General features: G+C 29.7%; 2 protein-coding genes across 2 annotated transcripts in view; one reads left to right on the top strand and one right to left on the bottom strand.

Moving 5' to 3' along the window:
- Positions 1-1,710: 1,710 nt before the first annotated feature.
- LOC100572776 (dynein heavy chain 5, axonemal) lies at positions 1,711-6,526 on the bottom strand (the record flags this gene model as incomplete). Its single annotated transcript, XM_029485211.1, has 7 exons — positions 5,596-6,526; positions 4,910-5,081; positions 4,707-4,852; positions 4,159-4,539; positions 3,598-3,791; positions 1,948-2,233; positions 1,711-1,867 (listed from the first exon to the last, which is right to left on the bottom strand). Coding segments are annotated over exons 1-7 (2,040 nt in total), but the record flags the coding sequence as incomplete, so codon positions are not given.
- Positions 6,527-19,381: 12,855 nt separating this feature from the next.
- The window catches only part of LOC115033140 (dynein heavy chain 5, axonemal-like), an 8,733-nt gene continuing 5,666 nt past the window's right edge, over positions 19,382-22,448 (top strand). Inside the window, exon 1 of the mRNA XM_029485212.1 lies at positions 19,382-19,387. Within this exon, the coding sequence (XP_029341072.1) occupies positions 19,382-19,387 (6 nt within the window). The remainder of the gene's footprint in view (positions 19,388-22,448) is intronic.

Below are 22,448 nucleotides of genomic sequence, written 5' to 3' on the forward strand. Positions count from 1 at the left end.
ATACAATATATTGTACATTGAAATTGTGATATCCCATGCACGAAATGTCAAAAAAAAACTCAACCAAATTGTATATAATTATTTATATGTAAAAATGTAAAATGCATCACCTTGATTACCCAGAACTACAATTGTTTTAATATTTAATATTTACAGTGTCACCTTCTCCAATATTTATATATTTCATTGTAATGTAACAAGCTTCTTCCTTCAGTGGAAAAGTAAGTTAAATTACTTTATTTAGTAAAATTATACATTGAATGAAATTCGTAGATACCCCTCTAAGAGGTGCCATGTAATTTAGACATACCCCTCTTAGAGATGACATGCAATTTGGACATTCTAATGTATGTTTAATTTTTTGGCACGCAATTCGGATTTACCGCTAAAAAGGAACTGGTGCCGCGACTTGTTAGGAGACTAAGGGGAAAATAAATATATATATATATAGTATATTTATTACATACTATATGAATATATATAGATAATCAAACAACTCCCAGTCAATTGTCACTAATGGGTGGTTACTTATTCTAATTTGCAATAAATATGTATTCGGTCATCACATACACTTATTGTGCTAAATAGTACAGATTGTGCATATCTTTATAAAAATAAAAATAAAAAAAATAATTAGGTATATCTGTATATATAAAAAGACTTGTCCTGGGTGATTCATCATCACCTAGCCGGAACTGCTGAAGCTATGGATATGAAATTTTCAGTAAATGTACTTATTACTATGTATAGGCGCACTAAAAAAGGATTTTTCGAAATTCGCATTTTAAAGAGGTGCTCAAACAGGGATCTCGAGATTCACGATGGAAATTGGAAATTTTATTTTTATTTATTTTTTAAATAGTTGCCATTGGTTACAGTCTACAGTAGAAATTAATATTTATTTATTATTGGTTTCCATTGTTTATTTGGGCAGATCAGGTACAAGCTAGCACGGGTTCAGCTTGGTATGAATGTTTGTGTGTAGATTAGACCTCTAGAAAGAAGATAGATTAATTTAATAAGGACTAAATTTGGTTTTTTTTATTCATTGGATTTTAGTACGGTTAGGTTAGGTTAGGATTTTGTATTGATGGATCATACTAATCCACCGTAGGTGGAATTAAGTAAAAATGATAAACTTTGTATAACTTTGATACTTTAGAGTTAAATCATACACTTATGTACAAACAGCACGGGGTCCACGATCTGCCGCAGGTAGATTGCCTACCTGATAATATACTGCTGCGAACCAGAATTTTTATTCTGGGCCACGGAAAAGTTAAGATAAGTTTTGAACACCATACATCGATTATTAAATAACGAATTTAACAAAGTTTGAGTCTATAGATTTGGTACCTACATTTAACGGGCAACGAAGTGCACGGGATCAGCTATTTTTGATAAAAATATATTTATCATTATTACCGCTAGAAACATTTCAATACGTTTTCATTAACCATTTTTTATGTTTACTTTCCGATCACATTAAACGATAAAATTTGAATAAAAAATTATACATATAAACGTCTGGAGGCAAAATAAACAACCAATCACGGGCGAAGCTGTGACGGGTCGGCTAGTTATTAATATAAAATACGTGAGCAATGTGTATTTTTTACTGTATTTAAGTTTCGCTATTAGTTGTTCATAATTAATTATTGGTTATTACATTTAATTGATAATAATAATACGGAGGTATTAAATTAATTTAGTTGATAAATAAATTACCAATCGGTCGGGAACCATCATGGCTACACTCCGAAAAAGAACTTTTAAGTTTTCTGGTAGTTCTTGGCGTCCAGCATATCCAGGATTCATGGTCAGGAATATCGCAAATTCTTGGTTCATAGGAACCGTATCGCCATCGCTAGAAAAAGAAAAAATCGTTAAAAGTAAAAATGACGGTACCCACGATGGAGGTCCAAAATTCTGTTGGTCAACGAATACCTGAAAATGAATGTTTCATTATTGCTTTTGCGGGCCATAAACACGGTGTAAACTTGCTGAGCGGCCACCGAAAGTACCGGAAGTTCAATCCTGTTGAACTCGTCAAAGCAACCCCACGTACCCGAGTGCACTAAGCCTTTGAAAATACGACCTAGTCCACGGTAGTCCATTTGATCCGAACAATTAAAAACAACTACGTATTTCCCGAGTGATTTTCCCATGTCTTTCGTCGTCTCCGTTTTCCCTGTTCCCGCTGGTCCCGCCGGTGCGCCGCCCATATTCATACCTGTAAATTTCCGTCAGGTTTATATGTATGGATATATCAGATTAAGAGTCTATATAGAAGTAATGCGTTTAAGTAAGTTTCATGCGAATCGCGGACGCTTTGTCCCCACCGTATCGTCCAGGTCAAAATATGAGTCCATGGACGTTTGATCCTCGTGAATTATTAAGGTAGGATGTTTATTGTTTGGTGCCCCGGTATTTCAAATTTTAATTATCAAATTTAAATGTATTACAATATAATTGTCATCAGTCAAATTTAAATAATTTAAGTGAATTATATAAAAATACAATAAATTTACAATAGAGTAGGTACAATGCAAATATTATAAATAGTAGGTAACTTAATTTTATATAATTTAAAAAAATAAGTGATCTAATGTAAATAATTTATATATGGTATTGACATTTTAAATATAAAAGAAAACATATATAATTATGAAAATGTAAATGTATTATATTTTTATATAATACATATTATTTAAAATTGAATGATGACAATTATACTGCAATGAATATAAATTTAATAATTATACTGAAATTTTTCATTTTTTTTAATAAGTATTGAAATTTTAATTAAAAAAAAATAGAGATTTAAATTTGATGGATTTAAAATACCGCGGTACCAAACGTCCCATGGCTACGAAATTAAGATAATATACAGGACACGAAACAAACATATGATAAATGATACCCACACCTTCTCACGCTGCCGCAAGACTACTATAGTACTAATCAAATGTACATGTGTTATAAGACATTAGTCCCTAATTTTTCCAGTATCGCAGAATAATCTTATTTAAGCGGTACCTAGTTGTCTTGATAATATGAGAAGGAAACACAAAAATATTATTGATAAGGCAAATCGTTTTGTATCCTGTATATTAATCGTGCCTACGATAATGGTTATTATTATTATTATAAATAACGTTCTATAACTCTCGTGGACCAAATGTCTTACCTTATAATTGACTGAGACAAAACATCAGAGGGTTAGTATAACATGTGTATGGTTAGTAATTATTACGGGGACAAAACGTGGGTGATTTAAGACAAAGATAGAGTGAAAAAAATATTATAATTTAATAATTATAAAATTTATAGAAAATGGATTATAAATATTTGATACAAATGTCAATTTTCTACAGTTATACAAATTATAACATATTGTACCATATTATGCCTAAACAAAACGGACTTTGTTAAAAACTGGTGTTGCGATAATATTTTCGTTTTCTTAGAGTTTTTTGTTAGTTATTCTCAATTATAAAGTACTGGGATTTTTTTTTATTTTTACACCCCAACTAAAAACTAGTTAAAATTATGATAGATTCGTATATCGTCCCAAATTGTTTTGGGATATCTTACCAACTGCTTGGGCTAAGGTAATGAAACATCGATCTGTGAGTGGCGTGATTACAAGCCTATCTGAACAGCCCAGGAACTCATTTTGGTACACAAACAACACGTCGGTTATTCGAACTTCGCACCGGTCCAATTCTTCTGTGTAATAAAACCGCTCTTGTTTTAACCATTCAAAATCAAATAGGTTTGTGATCTTCTTTTGGTATAATGATTCAAATATATCCCTAAAGTAAACACGTAATATTTCAATTTCTGACAAACAGTTAATAATAATGTTCATGTATATTCTTTAAACCTCTGGTGGACGTGTATCGTAATCAAAGTCTCATAGTTTAATCTTTCATTTTTGGTCAGATTCTTAGTAGTGGCGTCAATAAGTATATTGAGTAGCTTAAGAAATTCTTGATTAGTGTCTTTCATAATTTTTTTCATGGTGATAGAATTTTTAAGAGCATATTCTGTTCGAATTGTCCACAGCATTTGTATACCGATGAGACCGATCTGTTAATGTACAATCGAATAAATATACTAGATGTTTAAATCTATGGATCTATTAAAAAAAATATTCGCACTTGAGCAGGAAATAATTCAACCATCGTTATAATTGAAAATGTTGGGTCTTTCATAATGTAATTATCCACATTCGCTATTAATTGATTCACAGAAAATTTCGATTCATCAAGCAGAACGTTTAACCAATTTTCCACTCCTCCAGTACATAATACGGGATGTTCCAATGTGATTTTTTCACCTTCTTTGGATACGATATCTCGCACTTTATCGTATTCGGACTCGAAGTATATCAGCTTTGCAGTATTATCAAAAAGACTCAGCAAATGAGGTTGAATGTTATGCGAGTTCGAAGCTTGACCCAGAATTTCCAAAAGCACTGGGTCCGATATAAAGTAAAACCTCGAAAATATGTTTCTTTTTTGGTCCAAGTACCTAATTGATCAACTATTATTATAAGTTCATAATATTTAATAGGCACTTGCCTCAAAGACAGTCTAGCCATGCAAGAATTTTGCGAATTGCTACACTGCTATGAGACAAATTATACGAATATTAAATAATAAAATAAGTATAAATTTGATTGTAATAGGTTGTGATACCCCGCTAATGACTTTTGACACAACTCCAACTGTTCAAGCATGTACGGCAGTAAAATTTCCATAGACCCATCTCCGGTGCATATTTCAATGACGTTCTCGAGAAATCGTGCTTTGCTCATTAAAGTTACCCACAATTTATCTATAGCCTAAACGTAAACCTTGTAAATGCATCAATGATAAAAAATATCGATAAAATAACTTACAGTGAAACGTTTTGTTTCTAGTGGTAGTTGCTTAGATATATCACCACCGATAAAAACGGCTTCTAAATACATCCAAAGATTTTGCACAAGAATCCAATTTTCCAAGACTTGACTGGTCACTGCGAATTTCTTAACCCAATCCATTATTTCTGACTTGAACGCAATATTATACCTACAAACAGTTCATAAGTATCATTGTTTTTGTATATCACTAGTCATATTTTATTTTGCATTTGTATAATATATAAGAGAGTAAAACAAGTTTGTTTGAATGGTTTGAGTCTGTTTGAGTGGCTCCCGGGATGATTTAGATTCACAATTGGATCCGGTAGGTCTGACCCCGGGGTGGTGCTCAAACAAGGATTTTGATATTTACGATGGAAATTTTTGTTTATAAATGGTTGCTTTTAGCTATAGGAGAAATAACTAGTAGAAATTAGTGTTTTATTTGTATATTGGTTGCCATTTATTTATTAATAAATCGGACAAATCAGGTACAAGCATGCATCAAATCTAATTTTCACACATTGCCGAGTTGCACTTACTACAGAGAGTTACACCCAAAAGAAGTTGAACAATTACAATTTATTTAAGAGTTGTCATTTTGTACGGTCGAAAAAGTGCGCGGAATCAGCTAGTAATGATATTATAAAAATAATAAATAAATAAAAAATTACACGTCTTACCTATTGGATGCTAATGAGCTCATAATCATTTGTGAATCTTCTAGTATGGCTACGACTTCCGCTACTTCTTGTCCTTTTACAAGTAATAATCCTCTGTTTTTAAAACTAGCCAATTCTATTTTTATAGTCGACCAATCGAATATTATTTGACGCAATTTTGCTTCAATGTCAATCTCTTTGATTGCTGTCTGGCATATATCTTCCAGCTCATCTTTATATTTCAATAAAGGAGCAGACATAATATCTTTGAGTGCAAAATCATGATCGTTTACTGGGAATAGTGTACTAGTCGCATTTTCTATCATTTCCCAATGCCTAGGTTTTAGTGAATTCTTAAACATCATTTCTACTAGAATCATTTTATCCGACCATTCGTCAATGTTATTTTTTAATTCTTCATATGTTGGCCATTCCTTTAGACCTTTAGGAAGTTTACGACACTTTTGTGTGTACTCTGCTAAACTATCAATAATGTCATCTATTTTTAAACGGTTCCACAGTGTACTCGACCAGGTTTGAATGGAACGATTGACTGCACTATATAGATCATAAAGTCTTTTTAGTAAGTTGAAAACTCGTCTAGTTTCATTCAGTGTAGGATATAAGGTCACTGGCGTTTTGAACAAACGCTCTCCATCCTGATAACGTTCCATCAACGAGACTAACTCGTCGAAACGATCTTGAAATAGTAAAACCCTAAGCATAGATTAAACGAAAGCAAGTTTAATAACCTTAAAAGTACCATTCCATAATATCATATATGTTTATTTTTGTTTTACCTCTCAGCGGCCTCGGAAGGCATTAGTCCATCGACCATAGGACCTCTTTCAATGAATTGTTTGTCAAAAACCACTATATCTGACTTAAGATTTGCTATGCCTTCTTGTAATTCCGTCCTCAAAGGGATGTATATATCCAACAGTCTTTGCGGTACGTTGCACATCTACAAAATAACGCAAATATTTTAATGTTATTAGTACTAATAAGAATAGCACTCTTTATATTCGTTTGTATATTATCATGATTTATGAATGTCACCTCCAATTTGAGTTTTTTATAAGTTTCGGTGAGTATATTCAACTGTCGCTCATCGTCAGGCTTTATTGGGACTTGGTATTCACTTAACAAATCGTACACGTCAACGGTAATTTCTATTTCATTGTCTAAATCTGTTAAATTATTTTCTAGTTCTTCTAAACATATTATCACCTTTCTGGCATCGACCAAATCGTTGATTGGTGACGAAATTATACTATATTTCTCTGCTATGTATTTACACAAGTATTTCAGTTTAGAAGATTCTAATATACCATTGGCGAATAATATTTGCCAATCTTTGATTTCATCGTGTAGTGACTCTTTGAATTCGTCTAACAATACAAACAGTTTTAGGGAACAATGCTGCTTAAATAATATAATATTATAATAAAAACAGAAATTAAGTGCTAATTTTAATAATTACCTAATTGGATTTCCACAGGTCCAATTTCTACACTCAGAGGTTCATCGTATATCATATTGATTGTATGTTTCATATGGTCAAATACATATCGAATTGTGTCCAATTCAGTTTGTTTTTCTAACAACCAATTGATTTTTTCTATTTTCTGATGAAATTGTACCCAAATTTCTTGATATTTATTAGCGTATAGCTGAAAATAATATTTCACTTTAAAACATATGTATTTTTATAATAAGTGGACATATCGTTACGGATACGACGTTTTCTATTTCCATTTTTAATGGTTTTGTAGCATTTCCTACTTCTTTGGCAGCACCATGCACGTCCTTGTTCTTAGATATAGTTTTCTTATAGCAATAATCGTTTCTCTGCGTATCATAAATCATAATACTTCAATATAATATTTACATTAGAAGATAGAAATTAATGGAGAGCAATATGTTAGACAATATTTAGTCTCAATGACTACAAACAGGTGCAGACAGCGAGAGAGAGAGAGAGAGAGAGAGAGAGAAATATATTACCTAGATACACTAGGTGCAGTTTGATATAGATATTAATAAGTGTGCGTATACATAATATTTGAAATACTAAGCACGTTTCATTATGTATTTAGTCAAATTAGACCTTATATAGTATTTTGAAAATAAACGCCGTGGATGTAATTGATTTTTTATAATTTTATCAAAAAGTGATCTCGAACCGTAAGTTAGATCACATTGCTTCAACACTTTGTGCCATCAAATAAAATAATTATCGACAATACTACAAAAGTATATAATATAATAAAAGTTGATTTACTTTTAAGTGATGAAAACCCAAACGTGTTAATGTTGTCGTCGCATTCAGTGCGTTTGAAGACACATGCTTCAAAGCCGAGTTAATTACTCTCCACGATGGTTCAACTCCAATGTTAGAATCAGCCAGAGTTAATTTGATTTTCAACATCGGTGACCGATCCGAATTTAATTGACGTCTATGTTAATAAAATATTATTATTATTATTATTGTTGTTAAACAGTTTGCTGCCGAAAATCAATCGGATACTCACTGACAAGACAACCCTTTTATCATATGATCGAAAGTATTGCGCATCGTGTTTATCAGCGACTTTGTGTAAAAAAAATTATAGAACCTAAAAACACTCATACACCAGTCATCAACTTGTCTACTTGTAGGATGGGCAGCAGCAGGAAACTTTTCGTCTGTATAAAATAATATTTTTCTTTGCATAAAACGTGTGTAAAAAAATGTGATTACAAGCAAGCGTCAAAACGGTGTCCCGTCAATAGATAGCGGATAATTAATAGCGCGACAATAGATAGCGGTCAATTTATAGCGCGTAAATTGATCGTGAGCGACTTTTGATAGTATGACAATTTATAGCGTCGTATAGATTTCTTGAATAAAATCAAACCTAATAAAACCGATATATATCAGAATCGGAAACTTAATATTACTATCTAAAATAATATAGGCAATAAAGATAATGAGACTATATTCAATACCTATACTAGTACCTATACAATACAGTATATCAGTTGTCACTTGTCAGTCGGTACAACACCATAATATTATAACAGTGCTACTTCTAACTATTACCTATATAATATAGTAATTTTAAAATGTCTTTAAAATATATAAAAAGTGAAAGAGGTAAAAATATATTAGTTCATCAAGGTTTTATGTACCATTTCGAAAAAAATGGAGTACAAAAAAAAAATATGGAGATGCGTACGTTTTAAAAATAAATGCCGAGGCCGCGTTCGTGTTATTGGTGATATCAATAATGAGAATTATTTCTATAAATGTTATTATTATTAATATTATTTTTATTATAAAATATAAAGGTATCTGCTTCAGTTGCTGGACAATTACCAAATGTGCAAACTCTAAAAAGAACCGTTCAGACAGTTCGTCAAACTCATTTAGGAGCTCCAATTAATCCTCAAAATTTTAATTTTGAAATTCCAGACCGATTCACGAAAACAACGAATGGTGAGCAATTTTTACAATTTTATTACAGATCTGAGACAAATCGAATTCTATTATTCTGTACAAAACGGAACCGCGAATTAATGGTTAACTGTGAAAATTGGTTTTGTGACGGAACATTCTCATGTGCCCCTCAAATATTTCAACAACTTTATACTATTCACGCTGTTTATTATAATAAACTGAAAATATATATAAATTAATGTTTCAAGCTTTAAAGTCATTAATACCTAATCTAAACCCACTTAATATAATGATGGACTTTGAAAAGGGGGCAATGAATGCTGTCAAATTTGAGTTTCCAAATGCATCTATAAATGGTTGTTTTTTTCATTTATCACAATGGCGTCACGTTCAAGAAACTGGATTACAAAAGAAATATAGGGAAAATTCAGATTTTACATTATACATACGAATGTTACCAGCTTTAGCATATGTACCAACAAATAAAGTTGTCGATGCATTTGAGAAACTTTTAGATACAGACTTTTATATTCAAAATGAAGAGATATTGATGCCATTAATAGATTATTTTAAGGGAAATTGGATTGGTCACTTACACAGAAATAAAAAAAGAAGAGAACTCAATTTTCCAATAAATATATTGAACTACTATTCTTAAGTGTCTGCTGATTTACCCGGAACAAATAACTCCGTAGAAGGGTGGCACAATTGTTTTTCTGCAATGTTAAGCTCCTCATCCCACTCAACAATATGGAAATTCATAAATGCGTTGCAAAAAGAGGAGCCATTAAATAGAATGAAAATAGAGCAATATGTTGCTGGGATGGAACCGCCATCAAAAAAAATATATAAAGATCGAAGTGCTAAAATCAAAAAAATTTGTTTAGATTATGAAAATAGAACAATTGAAGACTATCTAAGAGGCATAGCACATAATTTCCAGTTACAGGTATAATTATTTTTAGGCAACATAAATATTATAATATCCATTAATTAAATTTGTATATTATACATTTTTTAGGCAACATAAATATTGTTTAATTTTAATTGTGACTTGTAATATTTTTTACTATTAGTATATTTTTTTAAATAATTTATTTTATTATTATTTTTATTGAATTCTATACGGCACTACAAATTGTCCTACTATGAAAAGTCGTTCGCGATCAATTTACGTGCAATTAATTGACCGCTATGAATTGTCGCGCTATCAATTATCAGCTATCTATTGACGTATATCCCGTCAAAACTGCGTTTATTTTATATGTAGATTTCGGATAAACTCGTACCGTTACGTTTAGCTTCTCCGTCCGTGTCTTTTATAACCTCCAACGCTTTATTCAAGTTGAAAAAATCATACATCGTGTCTTCGTCTTTGAAGGAATATTTATCGTTCACTCTGTAAATAATCAACTTAATCAAATAACTGAACACCTCTTCTATGAAAATAGTTTTGTCTGAAATTATTTTCATTGTATCCTCCAAATGGATCCGGTTCAGTTCCTTAAATTCCTGGGGCCATACCGGATGTGATGGCAACTTGATTAATAGATATTGAGCTATATTTTCGATTTCGTTTCGTAAAATATAATTGAAGTCGGCGAGCTAAGTCCAAAGGTATATATTAATTACATGTAGATAAGACAAATTTGTATGAAGTCGACGGTTTTAACAACAAATAAATAAATATATATATATATATATTGGTAATTTAACACATACCGTTTTTATAAATGCCTCGCTGTAATTGAAATTCTTCATCACGTCGTGCATTATATTTGTGGCTCCGGTTGAAGACCATTTTACCGTATTAAGCAATGGTATCAGCAGCTTATCCATTTTCATCAGTTCAAAATTAATTAAATTATAAAATATATCTGGTACCATTTGTCTGTAGACGTGAACAACTTCAATTACATTGATTATCTTAATAGTATTAATAGGTTTTATACCGTAATTGGTTGTATCGTTTTACGATATCTTCAGCGTATAAATATCTTTGGTACATCATGTCTTTACGCTGTACCTTCAACTGTAATCTCCGAGGTATGGGAAGTCGTTGGTACATCATGAGCTGAGCAATGTCAACTTTTTCAGTAATGAACTTCGAAAAATTGACGCTATACTTCCTCGTTGTCTGATCTCTGATTAATAACGGGCCAGTCCTCGACATATTATCCTTTTTGATTTTTGAACAAAATTAAATTTTCATTTTTTTAAATTATTTCATACAGTAGTGGTACGTAATAAACGCAGGACTACTATTCAACTGTACTTACTTTTTCGGAAATTTGCTCGCACCAATCTGCGTGCAGAGTTAGTTCGTGGTTTCTAAGCGCGGTACACAAAGCATTGTACGTATTCACATTTTCTCCCCACAGATTTTCGCTCTTACTCTGTAAGACGATAATTTGTAAATTTATAAATGCACCATGTGGTATTTGGTTTTGGAATACAATAAGTGTTAACTTTTACCAAAAAGAATTTCATCGGCGTTTCAATTTTGTCGTTTATCATCTTAATCCATATGATTTGGCTAGAAATCGTAGGTAAGTGATATGTAAATGGCACGTTATCCCTGTACGTAGAGTACAAATTTCTGTAGTCTAAAATAAATATTTTTAGATTAACTGCCGTATATATGGATGAATCACTCGAAAGTAATAATTATCATGCTAAATCATTTACTAATGTTTATATTTTTTAATGTACTAATGTACACTATTTCGAGATCCAAATCATCCATTTTTAGAGATTCACATTTCTTCAACAGTTCAACTTTGTTTACGAAGTCTGGTGTTTCTTCGATCACGGTTTTCAGATGTTTTTTTAGCCGAATTTTGAATTCCACGACATCCGAATCAAATTGGTCACTGTCTGCTTTAAACTTTCGATCTTCAATTAATTTTAGTAGGTCTTCTCTTTTTTTCGTAAACGTTTTGAACTTTTCTTTCAGCTCAGAATAAAGTTTACGAACCATTGGGATCGATGATTTTTTCAAACCTTTATACGACTGATATGTTTTTATCATATTTTTCATCTGAAAAAAAAATAATAGGTAAAAAAACATGGAGAATATTTGCTATCTATTAAATCCTATGCCTGAAATATTAATTAGAAAAAGTTATTGATTTTGGCGAGGACAAACAAACATACCTTGTATTAGGAATGCTCATTTAATATAATATGATATATATAATATAATTTAATATAATTACATATTGGCTATTAGTGTACTTACTTTCTCGAGTCGGTTGACGAATTCAACGAAGTTTCTGAACGACGTGATGAATAATACCCGAAACGGCTCCCGGTCTTCGATTTTTATTTTGTTAACCGATTTGTTATGACAATTGAACACGTGTTCCTTGAGTTCTATGCACCGTTCGAGTTTCTCGAGCAATATGGTTTTAGGTTGGCTCCAAAAGACCACGGTCAAGTCGTCGGTCAGATAGTTAACACTACTTATTACTGTCTGGTTCAAACACGTCAACAGCATCTTGGTTGTGAATCGTTTATCAAACGCGTATTTGGAAAATGACTGTGCAATCGGCATACCATCGAAAACGTTTTCTATCGCCGATCTCAAACGAGTGATGTCGGTTTGGTACAGATCATCGAACATCCTCTCGAATGAGTTCAGATAAATCACAGTTTCCCTTATTTTTCTGTAGAAATGCATCATTCTCTGTTTCACGATTATCCACGACTATATGATAATATATGGCCAAGCGTGTTATTAAGATCATATTTCGTTATAGTATAATATATTACGTGATATTAGGTATAATAAGTGATGTACCTAACTCGGAGTGAATTTTTGAGTGAGCGGTGACTATAGTAAGATTTAATTCACTGATTTCAATTATTTTAAAAGTTACTACTTCGTTCCCTAAATTGGAGGTTCTCAAACTTTTCATGATGCTCATTTTGGAAAAATTTTAATTTTTAGTGACCCTCAATAACTGACACAAACTTTTTTTTACTTATTAATTGTTTCTTTGTTTATCACTAACTTGGCGGTAACTTTCCATTTCAGAGTTTTATAACAGCACGAACTTAACACCAGAACGTTAGAAAAAAATCTAAGTACACATTTCTAACTATGTGACCAAAAAAGTGTATAATATAACAATACAATAATAGACTTAAAACCATGGAGTATATAAAAAGTGTACATAGTTATTCTTAGTTTAGTATTACACAAAAAAATTGAGGCTCGGAATAAATGAAAATATTATTTTGGGGTAAATGTGAATACTTTTTTTTTGAAATTGATTAGTTTACTGTTTTGTTTGGAAAAATAATTAAAAATGATAATAAATTTAAAAAATCGTGTTATTTTCATTTACCCCAGGTCTATACTCTATAACACTAAAAAATTAATAAAATTCCCATTTGCCCCTTAGTGACTAAGTAATATGGGGCCAATGGAAATATGCGTAGGTACTTCATACATTTAAGTGATATAAAATCAATGCTAATGATAAATATTTTCAAATGCCCCAGAGGTCATTCCTACAGATAATAAACTAACAAAATTATTTGTTTTCATTCACCCCCAAAAATATGTTTTATCATACCTATTTTGATGGAGAAAATGTAAATGGACATTTTTTAAAAAATATTTAGTACATTAAAGTTTTAATTGTGACATCGTCATTACTAAAAGTGTTTTGATTAGATCATAATGCAGAAATCGCCAAAAATTGTTACGACAACTAATAATTGTATAAAACAAGTGGAATTTAAAAATATTGTTTCCAATTACCCCACTTGAACCATATATTGTATACATTATATTAGTAATCTGATATTAAATATTTCCAATTATAAAAATAATGTATATAATAATAATTGTTGGAGATTCTCTGCCTAAACATATTTATCAATGGTAAACTTACTTAAATGTAGACATCTCCCTATTGAATTCATGAATAAAATTATAAAACATGTTAGAATGAATATAATACAATCATATTCGCCGTTAGACCTTACCACATAGGATACTTAAATATAAATAGTAATTAGATTAATTATTATAACTAATAATAGAATGGAGAAAATTATATATTTGTCTACTCGAACAGTTATCTGGGGAAAACATTGGCATATGCATATTCAAGGGATACTCTCCATCAGTTCAATCATATGTAAAAATAATATTATACAATAGTTACTAGCTGATTAACCCGGCTTCATTCTTGTGGATCTAAATCAATCCATTGAAGACAATTTTATGAAAATCGGTCAAAAACTGTGGATTTGCACAGATTTGCATATGTTAGGTTTATTTATAGAAGATAGCTGTAAAACCCAACTTTGTCACGGAAATAAATGAAAAAATATAAAATAAAACGCTATAGGTAGCATAGAAATATCTCAATTTGAGTGTACCTCAGTTTTGGTGTTCACGGACAAATCGTTGTCAGTGAACCTAGCTATGAGGAATAATTCGAACTAGATGGGCAACCGCAAGTAGTGTATTATATTTATCACTTGGTATATTTTTTAAGCTACTTTATAAACTTTTCTGATATCTCTAATAACAATATCTGAGATTTCGGTTAAAATAAATTGAGTCTTTTTTTTGTATATAAATTACAAACATACATATTTTGGTTTTAAGATATACCTAGTTTCTTTAATTGAGGCCATATAAACGCGACGATTTTATGCATGGGTTTACCTCATTTGCTCAAGTAACCAATGGCAACCATTAATAAATAAAAAAAAAGTTTTAATTACCACCGTGAATCTCAAAATTCTTGTATGAGGACCTATTTAAAATGGTAATTTCGGAAAATCCGTTCTTATTGGGTCTTTAAAACGAAACTACTAACCAAATGTCATAGGTACCCATAGCTTCAGTGGTCTTGATGAATCAGTCAGTTAGTTAGTCAGTCAGTCAGTCAGTCAGGACTCAGGACAAGTATTTTATGAATGTAGGTATAATATAATATGTTTTCATAGGTATTCACTTTTAACAAGCTAGAATTAGTTCGCTCCATGGCCGTTTCGGCAAACTTCACAAAATTGCTCTTGAACAGGAAACACACCCGATTAAATTTAATGCACATTTTTCGCCAAAACTCAATTTCTTTGTGAGGCCCGAACCACGCTGGCTGTTTTTTTTCCAATTTATACTGCTGAATCATCTGTAAACAATACATTTCATTATATTATATTATACTTATTAGAGATCATGACGTTAATATAATAATGTGTTATGCATAGGTATTATAGTAACTATTGTCAGAAGTGGACTGGGAATAAAAATTGGTCATGGGGAAGCAGAAAATTCGGCCCAATTTTGGGCTAATAATAAAATATTTATAAGTTATCGGGCCAAATTTATTCAAGCATCCCAAACCGTCGACAGGCCCAGGCGGGGATCGCTCACCCGCCCAGTGGCGGATTAAGGGGCAGGATAAAAGGCTATAGCCTAGGGCGGCTTTTTTGGGGAGGGCGGCTTTTTTTTTTAGAATTAAGGGTTATTATTGACTTATTAGATATATTTATTTTAATTTTTTTTTCATATTTATAATATAAACACGAATAAAAATCATTTAAAAAAGTTATAATAATATATTAATATTGTATGATGCGTACCTATAGTAAAAATATATCAATTATTATTACAATTTTAAAATATTTCATGTGTAATAAAATAATTACAGTTAGTTACTAGTTATTATTAATAACTTATAACTTATTAGTATGTACTATTTGGGAAAATTCGAGTATAGGTATTTTTAGAAAATATAACAGTTAGGTATTTACTTATTTGTTATTTTGGAAAAGATATCAGTAATACTTGTTCTCAGTAACAATTGTCATTATACCACTACCCGCAACACGATCTACGGCCTGCGTCTGCCTAGTGCCTATGACCGTGTGTTTTAATGACTATTGATAATATTATTATGTCCAAGACCAATAAAATAAACCTTTTATTTCTCACGTATAAAATTTAAATTCATTTGAATGTTGGCTTTTGACGAGGGACGAGTGACGACGATTGACGGAAAGACGGAGAGCAGTTTAAAAGGTAATAAAGTACATTCCTACTTTTTCATTATTTTATTTAACCTTCCAGCGGGCAAGCTTTTGAAAATAATGGTAATATTTTTTATTTTTTATTAGAATATATACAGTATTATAGTGTATACAGTATACAGTATACTTGTCCTATTTATATATTTTAGACTTTAATACTTACATTATTTATATTTTACTTTATGTCAAATTGTATAAGAGTTAAGCAAATTCAAATTTTATTTTGTTACTGCCCTATAATAAATTAAGGTTCATTGTACAGTCAATGTATATTTTATTTTTATTTGATAGATGTAGGTACAATTATTATTACGTTATATTATTAGAACTGTTTCAGAAATTACTTCTCTTGTTATAAAAAATAGCGCACCCGCGGGAAGTTTATAACATCATATTTTTATACGATATTAATTTCAATTATTTTATCATAAATAAAAATCATTAAAATGTATTAATTTTCATAAAAGTAATAATATACAGGTAAATAAAGGTTAAGTTTATATATTAAATATTTAAATCTGTTTATTTTGTTTTTGTAACAATTTTTTTAAAATATTATGTTGGTTAGCTATGTTTTTGTGTTCAATGTTCACTACCTATTTCATATCCGGCTATTTATATTTCCGTTATGTGGCTGTACAAGCATTGTTTACTTGCACTGGTATCTGAAGTAAAATATAAGACATGAAATATTTTATATTTAGAAGTTGTCTATTTTAAAGATTTAATATTATATATTTTTTTTTTGATAAAAAGTAAATACAATTTAAAGAGAAGGTTAGTAAGGGTATCATATATACCCTAAGTATATATGATGATATTATTGTGAATAAAATAATTTAAATATAACCTATTTACGTGGAGCCTTGTTTTAAACTTTCAATCTTTAGCTATAAAAGTTGAACATTTTATACATTTTTAACTACTGAAGAATTTGTAAATTTCATCAAAATTTGAACTTTAAATGCTTATAAAAAAAAATTGTGCATGTGTATTTTTAATATTTTCCAACTGCTATTTTAACAATATTAAATTTTCACGCTTTTTGGCCTAACAAATAAAATTTAATTGATAGGTATTTATCGAAAAAAAACTAAAAAAATGTAACACGCATGCATTTATTTTAAATGACGTATGGTTTATTAGTATGTCATCTACAATCGTTAAAATATTACAAAGTAATGGCTAATGAGTAATGGCAAATAATTAACAACAAGAACAGGTAAATGTAGACTTCCGAAAAATTGTATTCACAAATTTTAAGTTATTAATCATGCAGTGATAACGTGTGTAATATTACAAATAATATAATATTCGGCTCACCTTCCGGAAACTATACATCCAGCTTCGGATCATATCTTCAGATTTCAAAACTAAATCTTTGGTTTTCGTCAGTACATTATAATCGTCGGAGTCGATTATCACGTCATCGAAAAAATTCAGCGGCGATTCGAATTCGATATCCTTGACGATATTCTCGGTTGTTTCTGTGCGTACGAAAAATAGTATAATATAGGTAATAGGAATAAATCAGTTTATAAAATATTAAAGACCATAGAATATGACGTTTAATTCACAAAATAGACTCAAATAATATAGGTCTTTAGTTTTTCGATAGCATTGACAGTTCAAATTATTCCAACGAAACAATTCATAGTATGGATGCATAATAATATTATTATACAGATAGTCAACTAGATAGAAACTTAACTTTTACTATTAATTTTTGACTATTTATAACTTATAATTTAATTAGTACTAATAGTTTTAATTTGTTTTATTACTATTATCGTAGTTATTCTATAGTTAATATTATGATGATTTATCTATCTATCTATTTATCTATCTATTATTTAGTGCTTGCCGGAGCCATAGGCTAATATATAATATATACCTACAGATAATTGTACCTGTACAAGGGTGACCATATTTAAAAAAATAAAAATAGGACAAAAGTAAGAAACATTTTTTTTTAAATTGTGCTGTTTACAGATATTTTCAGTTTCCAATTTTTTTAGATATTTTTTCTATAGATGTCAATAGGTACAATTTTATTCATTGGGTCAAAAAGTTAAAAAATTTAATACAAAACTTCTAATATATTTTTACAATGGCAGTTGAAAAATATTAAAAATACAGTTACAATTTTTTTTTTACATAAGCATTTAAAATTCGGATTTTGAATAAATACGTAAAAATCACGAAAATATGCAAATTATTTTGAGTTAGAAATTCATAAAAAATTTTCTTTTTAAGTCTATGATTCTAAAATGTAATATAAGATTCCTTATAAGTTTGTCTACCTTTATCAAAAAAAAAGTCAAATTCAATTTTATGAGTGTTTGAAGTTCAAATTTTTACAACATTGAATATACTCGATTTCGTAAGTAGCGATTTTCTTATTTTCTTGTAATTCAAAAATGAATAACCGTAGACACTTGAAATTTATATCATACATTTATTTTATCAATTAGTATACTTGAAGACATTTTCAAAATATTTTGCCTGTTTTCAAATACAAATATTCAACTGAAAAGTATAGATTCAAATAGTCTATTCAATAATGCCATACAAAAATATCGTGAAAAAATATACCTAATTTAATACCTAAAATTTAATTTATAAATTAACAGAAGGTAAGGCAAAAAACGGGACAAAAAGCGTCCTGAAAGAAGTTTGTCAGGACAACAGGAAACAAAGCTGAAATAAAGGACAATGATTGTATAAAACAGGACGTATGGTCACCCTAACCTATACCTAATTTATTTTAACCGGCCGCCCGAACTACACCATTTATAATAGATTTACTCAGTGGATACAAATTGCGATTTAAATGTTTTATAACATAAATCTATATACCTATATATTATAATATATAGTGCGGTGTATTTATACTATATAGCCATATAGGTAGTAAGCTAGGATATTGTAAGCTCATACTGTCTGCACCCACCCATATTAAAGGTGTTACATGAGCAACACTTGGACCCTATGTTACACGCCACTGCCCAATCCGTTTAATCACATCTAATATAAACATTAAACATCATGAGTTATACGGTTTGGATAAAAAAATTCACTCTCCTAATAAAACAAAATTATTATATATTATGTAACCGTAAACAATAAACACGCTGTATATTCGTGCAAGTGTGCAGCAACTTACCATCCATGAATGTTGCTATATCTTGTACGTGTTTTACACGATACCGACGTTCTGTGTTTGGTAGTTGCATCGTGACGTTCGATTTTTTCACCGCCAACGTATACACGTCAAGTAATTTACTAAGTTGGACGAAGTCCGACATGATGGTGATTGGTCCGGGTCCTGCGTGCACGTTACAATATTCTCAAATCAAAACAACGACCAGCAAAAGTGGTGAATCTTTTAATTATTATTATTTAGAGGATGCGAAGCCCCGGCGCTATTGTTTCGTGAACTTTATTATTAACACGAGTATAATTAATATAACTTGTAAAATATTTCCACGCATATATTATAGGTATATAGGTACAGGTTAGATTTGATTATTATTTAATAAAAATATATTTTATGGACAATATTATAAGTAGGCATGTGAAATGCGTATATTTCAATTTCCTATAGTCATAATAAATAAACTGTGCAGGGTAAGTACCCTCTAGTAACACTCAACCAGTAAGGCTAGTTGGCGAAACGATAATAATATATTCTCTGAATTTTCCAAGAATATTATTATTTCCAAAATGCAGTCTACCCTCCCATTTAGTAATTACTGCAATAGTGCGATGATAATATATGGTCGTGATCACAAAACTACCTTGAGTGATTAAATACCAACATACAAATTGCACATAACAATACTGTTGTTCATTTTCACCCAGTAGTGGTCACATTATTTTGTGATGTTGGACAGAAGTGGCAAATTTTTTAACATACACTATTTGATATTTTGATATTTTGATCATTAAAAATATAATTTATAATTATAAGATCATGAATATTGAAAAAAGAGGTAATGGGTAATCTATCAGTCTCGTCCAGAGGGTGGAGAAAATACTCCGTTTGACAGCCACTATTTACACCATTGGTAATCAATATATTATAGGTTATTACAATTTATAGGAAATAATTACTATTTCATACCTGATTTACGAATCCGGTAAGTTGCTTTGAAGTTTGATTACCAAGGCTTACACAGGCTTACGAAAAACGAATCATGTAGTATATCTATGTGGTTGTGATTGTGGAGGTTGTTTTATACAACAGACAACAATAATCACTAACTATAATGACGTATTAAAAATGTACCTTTATAAATTATATTATATTAATGTCGATAAAATAAACACACATACACACTTGAAATAATGATTTCATAATATAAATATTATATATAATATGTATACAATTTACGGTTTCTAAGCAATAACATATTTTTAAATGCAGTTCGATTTTATTTTACCTTATTAACAAACATTTGGAGCATTTATTAATTAACACCCATTCTAAGCCAATAATATTTTAGATTTCAGTACCTACATACCTATACCTAATATTGTTTTGGCTTACGATTATGGTTACCTATGATGACAATATATTATTAGATTAAGGAAAATTCCCATTAATTTTATTAAACATACAAAATGCATAATATTGAAAAACAAATTTTCTTTATATTATGTAAAATTCAAATGTATTATGATTGTTTCTTTTAATCTCTAATTAAGATTTTAATAGTGGATATATCCAAATATGTGTAATAAATATGAATATATTCTCTATGCCCACACGTATCTATGTACTATAATATACCTACTTAAGCAACAATATAATATATCATATTATTAATTATTATTTTACGGGACAGTTACCATGTATCTTAATTTTTAGAACACATCTTATTTCAATTATTAAACATGATTTTTTGAATATTGTTTATTTTTCAAAAGAACATGTTTATTTAATTTTTGATAGCTGCAATAATTGTAGCTTACACAATATATAATATCTGCTTGAGGTATACCACACATTTATTAATAATTATGGTTGAAGAAGGTTTTGTCGTTTTCGCTGTTCCTTTTTTTTTTATACAAACTCAGTCATTTGCCCAACTTTAATAGCCTCAGCTTCTTACTTCTTAGTTTTAGAAGGAAAACCCGTTTTTAGTGGTATTCACGCGAGCTTTACATCGTGTCCAGACCACAGGCCATGCACAAAAGTGACATATCCAGGGGAAGGGTTCCTGCACCCCCCACCACCACCACGCCAAAAAAAAAATCAGTTTAAGGTTTGGGAATATGAACCCAAAATTTTTAAATAAGCTTCATCATCTGATAATAATTAAATCAGTTTTACTTTTTTATTAGAAATAAAAAACATTATTCCTTTTATCAGATAGATTAATAAATAACTAGGTAGGTTATATGAAATTGTATTTAGTAATTTTAAAATATAATTTTGATACTAATAATACTTTTTATAAATGTTTATTTTTACGTGATGAAAATCAAAAAACTTAATACAAAATCAAAAACTTAGATAACAGTGTTTATATTATGCACCGCAATTTATAATGTACCCAAGTTGGATCAAAATATTTCGCAGGTCATCCCTGTGCATGACAGGCATGACCTGCAAGCCTGGGCATAAACGCGTTAAAAAGTTAAAAGTTAAGTTAATTTTAACTTTAAACTTAACTTTTTATAATTTAATTTTCATTAACTTAATTTTTAACTTAACTTATTTTAATTGATATTAACTTAATAAATAACGAGTTACTTTTAATAAAATTCAAGTTAAGTTAATTTATAAATAATTAAATAATAAAAATAAAAATTATTATTGATATTATATAACCATTTACTAGAATAGGGGATTACAAATATAGTTAAATCAATTTCTTAAATAATTATTTATAAATATAAATATTTTACTGAAGTATAAAGTTGGCTATATTCTCTAACAGTTTTAGACTTTTAGTACCCTGAAAAAGTATTCAGAGTTTAAAATTAAGTACATTCTTAAATAGGTACCATGTTATTTTTATTTAATAATTTAAAAAAATTGTATAGTACCTACTTATCTATATTAGTGTATTGTGTATTCATAAATCAAAAGGTTGTATTTTTTTTGGTATTTTCAATTTTGTATTTTTTTCGTACCTACTTCATAATTCTATTAATTCAGTACCTATGTATAGAAAAGCTATTGGCTATTTCCTGTGTTCAATAATATTTATGATTTTTATTATTTAAACCATATTACTGGGTATTTATAAAGATATTATAAAAAAAAAAATAATAACTTAACTTATCTTAAGTTAATAAGCTAATTGAAAATGTTCATATAACTTTTAACTTAACTGAGTTAAAAAAAAAATTGGGTTACTTT

This window comes from Acyrthosiphon pisum, chromosome X (genome assembly GCF_005508785.2).
Source record: "Acyrthosiphon pisum isolate AL4f chromosome X, pea_aphid_22Mar2018_4r6ur, whole genome shotgun sequence".
Taxonomy (NCBI): domain Eukaryota; kingdom Metazoa; phylum Arthropoda; class Insecta; order Hemiptera; family Aphididae; genus Acyrthosiphon; species Acyrthosiphon pisum.